This window comes from Etheostoma spectabile, chromosome 2 (assembly GCF_008692095.1).
Source record: "Etheostoma spectabile isolate EspeVRDwgs_2016 chromosome 2, UIUC_Espe_1.0, whole genome shotgun sequence".
NCBI lineage: Eukaryota > Metazoa > Chordata > Actinopteri > Perciformes > Percidae > Etheostoma > Etheostoma spectabile.
Window position 1 is genome coordinate 3,698,398 of NC_045734.1, and position 8,567 is coordinate 3,706,964.

At 43.3% G+C, this 8,567-nt stretch overlaps 1 protein-coding gene across 1 annotated transcript in view; it reads left to right on the plus strand.

Annotated features, from left to right (window-relative positions):
* Positions 1-5,917: 5,917 nt before the first annotated feature.
* LOC116702118 (E3 SUMO-protein ligase CBX4) overlaps positions 5,918-8,567 on the plus strand; it is a 9,408-nt gene continuing 6,758 nt past the window's right edge. The window contains exons 1-3 of the mRNA XM_032536280.1: positions 5,918-6,243; positions 6,429-6,472; positions 6,975-7,040. Coding sequence (XP_032392171.1) covers positions 6,175-6,243; positions 6,429-6,472; positions 6,975-7,040 — 179 coding nt within the window. The 5' untranslated portion in view covers positions 5,918-6,174. The remainder of the gene's footprint in view (positions 6,244-6,428; positions 6,473-6,974; positions 7,041-8,567) is intronic.

Genomic DNA, 8,567 nt, shown 5'->3' on the forward strand with positions numbered 1-8,567 from the left:
AGCATGAATTTATGGTTCAACTGTGAGTCAAGCAGGAAAGGAGAGGCAAGCTGACTGCAGATTGACCACAAATAATTGGAAAATTCATAGATATGATAGTGTGTGTGTGTGTGTGTGTGTGTGTGTTTTTTGTGTGCGTGCGTGCGTGCGTGCGTGCGTGTGTGCATAAGAGAGGCTTAACCCACGTCACTATCAACACAGGAACTTTTCAGCTGTGAGTCACCGAGCACAGCGGTCACTGCTCCAACACTCATGATTGCTACCTGCCTCTGACGCTGACACACACAAACACACTAAAACAAACATCTTCATCAATTACACGTCTGGATGAGAGTCTGAGTCAGTGTGATGCACATCTTCCCCCCCCCCCCTTTTCCTGTGTGTGTCTGAATGCAAAGGAGACGCAAACCGCTTGCTTTGTGAACAGGAGCCCTGTTGACGTCAACAGGAGGACTCTTTAGAAAAAGCTCGAGCCAACCTCCCACGAGACTCGTTTCACCCATGAGTCATGTGTACCTATTAACTCGGTACATCGTGTCAGATTAAATAGAACTTCAATATCAGGATTGCGTCTTGAATCGCTGATTGCATGCTGGCGATTTATGTGCAGCTCTCGTTTTGTGCATCTCTCAAGCCTTCTGAATTCCACTCAAAGGAGGAGATAATGAGTGTGACTTCCTGAATCCCAAAGAATTGACTCTTGTCTCCTCGGCAGGTTAAATACATTTGTCACACGCCAGCACACGTTGGGAAACCAGATTCTTTTGAGGCAGCTCTGGAGATTAGATTTCCCTTTTTTTTTTGGGCTGCGACAAAGACCAACCCGCTGAAGAAGTGAGACGGGAGAGGTGTGCGTTCATTCTGCACCGCACTGCTGTTTCCAATCAGTCTAGAGAACATGATGTCTGGTGTCCAGTTTGAAAACAATTGAACATCGTGTTACATTTTGACACCTAAAACCAAATACTCGCACGACATATAAAGATCCAGCCCAGAAGCCATCCAATCAATATGAAAAAAATACTGAAAAGTGAGTGATCAATCTTCTTCATGTCAGACCTCTTTTATATAAGTCACATAATTAAGTTTTGGGCCATCAATCATTTTACAAAATGACATGTCACATCGAACGGTGAACGTCTCTGAGTCGAAGAAATGAATACAGATGTGTGAAACGTGACTAGACTTGGCTTCTTCTTTTTTTAAACTCTTCAGTTTACGACATCATGAATCCAGTTCTTCTTCTTTTTCCCACTCGCTATGCGTTACTGTCACCAGAACCAATGAAACGTGCAGACTGAGCTGTTGTTAAAAGGTGCCCTGAAACCTGCAGTGGTGACTCACTTGTTGCTTGTTAGATATTTTTTTTTTATACCTATGGCTGAGAATATAACATGACCACCAGCGACTGTCCACTTTTGTGCACTTTTCTGTCACATTTCCAAGATTTGAAAAGTGGTTTTTCAGCGCTAAAAGGGGAGTATCGTTCAGCTGATGTTAAATTCTGAAAATGTAAAAGTATGGAATGATAACCTAGTCCATTCTGCTTTTTTTGTTTGTTTATTTACAGCAGGTACTCATCTTATCTTTCAGGATTATTAAATGCCCCCTTAGTGAATTCAGTTCTGAATGAATCCACACGGTCGTAAGAGTCATGCTTAAGACAAAGTGACTCTCCTCTCCAGTTCCTTCTTGTGAAGTTAAAAGCTTCTTGCTGATTTACGTCTACATTTCTGTGCTCCTTATGAGTAAATACATGCTGTCATTATTCACATCCGTCCCACTGGACTTTGTTTCACGACACCGTGTCTCCCTTTCCATCCTCCTGTTTTTCCTCTGCTGTCATGTGATCTGCAGCCTGGCGCTGTGACGCAGACAAAGCGTCGTTTTTTCCTACGTGAAAATGTTATATTAATAAGATGCCCTCACTTGCTGGGGGGGGGGGGGGGGCAGTGGCATCATCAATCGGGTCCAAGTACATTTGCCCATAAACATCAGCTTTCAGGTTCACCATGCTGTTGCTCCTCCTCGCTGTATTTGCAGCAAAAACAAACAAAACGATATATTATATATTACACAGCCCTTCCCTGACACTGAGGATTTTCAGTGTTGTGAGTTTCCGTCCAGCACAACACATTTACTGTGATTCATGCCCTGCGTCAATATGATGCTCTGAAGATAATTGTCTGAAATAATCCTCTGACAACTAGATTTTCAACATTTTTTTAAAGACAGCACAACCTGTCCATTTTGCTTTCTGTTTCAATGCAGTGCCAGTGCCAGTGATGTCATTGACATGTTCCCTCCCTTCAGTCAATGTTTCAAATAATCCCTTTTCTGTTCCCTTGATGACAATAAATTGCATAGCAATCATGTTCTTTAGGAGACACTGAACACCATCATTATCACTAACTTAACTCTAAAAGGTGCAGGTGTGGACACAGGTTGACATTTAAAACAAATGACTGCAAACAATTACAGAAGAGCTGCTGAACAAGTCATGGGCCAAAGGATTTATTCTCCCATTATAACGCCCTTACCTTAATAGGTTTGATAGAGTATTGACGTCAGGATATATATTATTATATAATATATATATATATATATATATATATATATATATATATATATATAGTCTAATGTGAAAGGGGTTAGCCTACAGTTAAATTCCCTACATTCAAAAAAACAAGCTCCTTCCTCTTTCATTTCTTGTAAATTTCTTATCTCTTTTACTGTAAAGGGAAGTGATCATCGTCAGCAAGCAAAAGAACATTTTCATACCCATAAATTAAAGAATTTAGAGTCAGAAAGGGATCTTCATATTTTCCTGAGAAATTGACAGAAACTTTACCGCACCTCTGAACTTCCTTTTTAATTGAAAAATGATCTAGGGTGGAGATAAGTGTGAATTGTTTATCAGTGTAGGCTACTCCTAATACACCAGCCCAGTTTGTTCGCTTTTTTTTTTTTTTTTAACAGCCTATAGTTCCCCTACACTATGCTCCATTTGACATCGAAATATCATTAAATGAGTCGTGATTTAAACAGCTGGAGAAACACTGGCATGCTTTGGAGCCGAATGTGTTTATTTTTGCTGATTTTTCGTTGGTTATGAACGCATACAGCGGCATTGTGGACCGTGCGCGAGACTACGTGGTGCTGCTCACGCAGGTGGCGGTTCTGTGCGCACGGTGCCATTTAATAACACACGCACGTGCGGGATCACATTCCAGCCAACTCTGGAGCACGTGCCATGTTCCAAAGCTCTAAACAATTAGACACAACTGTCGCGTGAGCGCTGTGTACATCAATGTTTGGCTTCGCCAGCCATTGTTACACCGCTAAGATATTTGATTAGCCTAAACACAGTAGCCTATTTCTGATTAATACTGGCATCTGCGTGTGAAACCATCCTGTCTGGGGGTCGGCCGCCGGGGTGAGAGGGGAGCAGCAGGTGACATTTGGACGGCTGAGTGGACGTCTGATGAAAGCTTCCTAGCTTAAGGGTTTAGAAATTCAGGAGAGTTTTCCTTCCATCAACCCATTTAGCTTCTAATTGACCAGTGTTTCTTTGGCTCGTCCTTAATTTAGGAATGACGCAGCTGAATTAGCACACTCTGTGTGCATGTGGCTGGTGCGCGCGCTGAATCGGCTGCGCGCGAGCCCCGCCGTGCAGCAGTGAGCGAGACGGCAAAGAAAAAATGATGTTTTGACAGTCGCCGTGCTGAAGAACGGGTAATTAGCAAAACGGGCTAATGTGAATGTGCTGCTGTCGGTCATTTCATGTGATATTTCACCGTCGATTAGCACTCATTGCCTTATAAGGAAAGACAGCCGTGCCTTTCTGCAATAGGCCGAGCGCTGCAGCCTGCACGTTAACCCTCTCACTGCTGAATTTTATTTGGTCCGACCGCAGGAAAACAACACGACGAGGGCTTCATTTGGCAATTTAAGCTTTTTATTTTGAAAGCAGTTCATCGAAAATGTATCCCTGTTGTAGGCTACATATAAGTAATGAATATAAACAGCTGAATATTGGAGCCAATGGCAGTAGGCAAAATGGGATCTGTAACCCTCTCTTTGTCCAACTGTCATTTTAACCTTCACATTGCCTCTAAAAACCTTGGGCTCTGTCATTTCGAATCAAAACTACCAGAGGTCTGCGTGTCCATTCCACGTCAGGCCTAAGCGGGTTCATACCGTGAGTCACGTCTCCAAGTGATAACGGAACCGGCTGGTGCCTGTCATGCTGGGGCTCCGCAGTCAGAAATAACCCCGCTGGAGTTAAAACTGGCGAGGGGAGAGCCCCGGCGGGCAGGGGATGCTGACCTACATTGGCTGCCACACAACCAGGGGCTATCGTTTAACACGGCGAAAACCATCCAGCAGAAAATCCCTGCGACACGGTGCCATCTATAATGTCACCTCTTTGTGTGACCCTGACTCACAGAGGATATGGGGCATCTAGTCGTTGTAATACGTCTAAAATGCAGCAGCCGGGCTCTCCCTGCAATTTTAACTTTACACGAGCAATGATTCATGGCGCCTTGTCATCCTACAGAGGCGGCTCAATCCCCCACTAGTAGCGGTTGTTTTCCCAGGATTCCCCGGGATAGACGAGGCCTTGTTCTATGGCGGCCGGCGGGGATGAGTCAAGTGTCGAACAGGCTCTGGCCTTGACGTTGCTTGGGCCTACCATGTGTTTTCGGGTAGAATAATTCGTTTTGTGATATTTGTTGTCTTATAATTAAAAGTGAACCCAGCTGTATCATGTGCCCAGCGCATAAATAGCCTACATTTTGGATAGCTCTAGGTGGAAGGCTATGGGCTAGCTGCAGATAGAACAGAAGGCTAACCCAAACGAACCCAGCCTAATGTTTGGTGGATGGAAATACAGAATAAAGCAAGAGGCCTTGACAAGCTGCAACGTTTGAGTTCGTGAGCAGCACATCCAGGCCACCACGGTTTAGGATCAAACGCGGTCTTTCATAGCACCCTCTTGCAGTTGAATCTCGCTTGACATCCAGCTACACAAGAGGCATACGTGTTGCGTTCAGCGTCTCATCTAAGCTCGTACTTTGGAGAACCACATTCGGGGGTTTTGCAAATTTGCTTGCCTTTGATTGATACTAATGCATGTAATGTATGATCACTATCTGTGTGCGGATTCCTGTGCCATGGAAGTGTAAATGTAGCTTTTAATTTCAACCAAACACAACATTGGCTTACACATTGACACACCTTGTCAACCACAGAGGGTAGGCCCTGTGACATCAGCTGGAACAAAAAACTTCACATTCTTCCATGGTGGCTGGATAGCCTTTCACAATTGTGTTTTCTGCATAGCAAAGAATAAGTGTGTGTGTGTGTGTCTGTGTGTGTGTGTGTTTTGTGTCAAAATTCAGGTTTTTAATATATGCAGAGACGGACTAAATGTGAAGTGGTTCCCAAACATTTTAATGTCAAGGACTCCTAAACTGACACACATTGGACCACAACATTGTGTCATTGTTACTTATGGATGGAATTATAGTAATATTAAGTAACCCTTATTTTTGCTGGGGACCCCCCTGGAACTCCCTCAAGGACCTCTGGGTCCAGGGACGGACCCCACTTTGGGAAGCACTGAAACAATGAGTTAAAATGCAAAGAAAGTGCTAATTTATTGGTCAAAAGTCAAACAACAAGCTAAATAATCAACATTAATACAAATCACTCGTTTAGGCTGTAACCAGTTGTTGCCATGGCTCCTCGCTTATTCCCACACCTTTTAATGTTTTCATAGAAACATCTGTCTTTTCCATCTTTCCCCACAGTATAACTATTTAAAGATTGCTGCTATGCCACCAAAGTCGTGATAACACTTTTTCCGATAGTGCCTGAAAGCAGCCCCTGTCTCCGCCTCCTCGGCTGACGTCACGCCAACGGCTATTTGCATGAAGTATTTTCTAGCTGCAGTTTCGACTCGTCTGCAGAACGAGTCTCTCCGAGGGGAAAGCGAGGGAAGAGGCGCAGAGAACATAGGAGGAGGAGGGGGGCTCTTGTGTTTCACATCAGAGGAGCAGCAGGAAGAAAAAAAAAACGGCCCGAAAGAGAGGATAAGGTGTCGGATAGCAACAACAACAAAAAGCAGAGGGAAAAAAAACACAACAGCCGCTGTTCTTGTATCGGAAAATGGAGCTACCCGCCGCGGGAGAGCACGTCTTTGCGGTGGAGAGCATCGAGAAGAAGCGCAGCAGAAAGGTTTGTCACAAGAGCACCGAAGGACATTTTTACACACACGCACATGGAAACGAGGAGCATTTCTCTTTGCTTTAACCTTCACCTTCTTACGAACTACATGTTTTTGTTTCTAATGTGACGGTGCGATGCGGAGTGCATTTTGCTGCGTGAAGTAACGTTGCGCTAATGATTTTCTCCATTCACAGGGGAGGTTTGAGTACTTGGTCAAGTGGCGAGGATGGTCCCCAAAGTAAGTCGGCCCTCCTTTTTATTTATTTATTCAACACGTAACCATATTCATAATGATAATATTCAAAAAAGAAATGTGTAAATGTGTGCACCAGTGCGAGAGTGGGCGCGCATATGGGCGGTTGCGCGTTCTTGCTTTGGGCGCTCGACGCGTTGGCCTCGATGATGGATGTGGTTTTACAATGTATGCAATCCCCAGTGTACCAATTAAAGCAAGACATGTCTATAATTGAACCTTATGTTCAAGAAATGTCCATATATCCACAGTTGAGTGGAGGCTGGGCCTTCCACCACTAACACCCCGACAGCCGCGCGTAAAAGTTACACATGATTTATTACACGTGCATCCACAGGGAGTGCAAGTGTCTCAGCATGTTGTTTGCACATGTACATGCCTACATATATCAGCTAAGGCAGGATTTATAAGGCTAGGGGCAACAATAACTGTCTATCCATGCCATTAGGCACGTGTCCTCCCTGCTCACTTTGTGCTCTCTTAATAGATACAACACGTGGGAACCAGAGGAAAACATCCTGGACCCAAGACTGCTTGATGCTTTCCAAGACAGGTGAGTTTAGTTGGATTAAACAACCTAACAAGTGTTGAGATTCACAGTGTTAATTACAAAATAACACAAACCGGTTTATATTTCCATTTTCTATATTTCCACTTTCCACACCTTGTCTGTTACTCATCCCCTTTTCCAGGAACTCTGTGTGTTTGTAGTTGGGAACTATGCTGCCTGGTCCCCCTATCTGGATAATCCCATGTTGATAATAAACTAGCTAGCCTACATTATGTGCAGAAACCCAGAGGCTGGGGGTTTGGATTAGGATTAACACTGCTGTCATGAGAGGGTCAGGGTAGGGTTAATCTCAGGTCAGGGTTACCGGAGCAAACTGTGACACTCTGTTGCATCTACTTTCTGTCACCTGATAGTTGTTTGAGTGCAGCATCAGGTTATGCCTAAGTGCTCCCTGCTGTCCCACCATCCAGTCACCAGATGCACCTGTGTCATCCTCCGTAGGACATGGCAACCCATTGCATTACCCAAAAATGAATTATTATTGATTATGCTAAATTTACCGAAACATAAAGCTCTGTTTAGTTAGTAACTAATTTAGCAAATTTGTTATATTTTCGGACTTTACTCATGTGCATCATTATGTATGCAGAAATGTTTGAAGGCATGCAAAACACTTTGAATAATAAGGTATGTGTGGCCTTTCTTTTTCACAAAAATGTTAGTTAAAATGATAAAATGACTGCCTACTTCTCCCTCATTGAAAAATCCAAAAGCTATGACTATATAAACATAGTTCATTTTAAAAGTTAAATAAATGAGACCTAATTTGTCTCTTACTTGACTAAAAAGTTAATTTCAGTTTACAAATGACCCTACTTGTAAATTGCATGTTGCGCCATGATTGGCCATTAACCCTCCTGTTCTCCTTGTCCTCTGGTCAACTTTGACCCGCTTTCAAAAAGTTTCTACATCAGAATTGTTGGTTTCTTTCAATCAATCTAGACAAACAAAGTACTGCGCATGGTTCCAAATAACGTAAAATAAATGATCAGTTCACTACTTTCATTAAAGCGCCCATATTATGCTTATTTTCAGCTTCATAATTGTATTTGGAGGTTGTACCAGAATAGGTTTACATGGTTTCATTTTCAAAAAATACCATATTTTTGTTGTACTGCACATTGCTGCAGATCCTGTTTTCACCCTGCGTGTTTACATCTCTGTTTTAGCTCCAGAGTGAGACAACTCTCTTCTATACTATCTTTGTTGGGAGTCATACATGTTAGGTAGCTAGGTAAGATCCGATCAGCTAGATAACTCTTTCTCCAACTTTAGTCAGTCCAAGGCAGGATTAGCTGGGAGACCTCTTCTAGACGAGGGGCACTTGTGGAATACCTGCACAACAGGGACAGGAAGTAGTTCTTTTGGAGATTATGGTCAACTAGTGTGTGTTGTAGCAGTCTTAGCATTAAGAATGAGCTAGCATGCTAGTGCTGGCATGTGCTACGGTTAGCCGTCTCGGTTAGTTATGTAGAAAGCCGTGGAGATTTTGAACAGCTCACCCAGAGA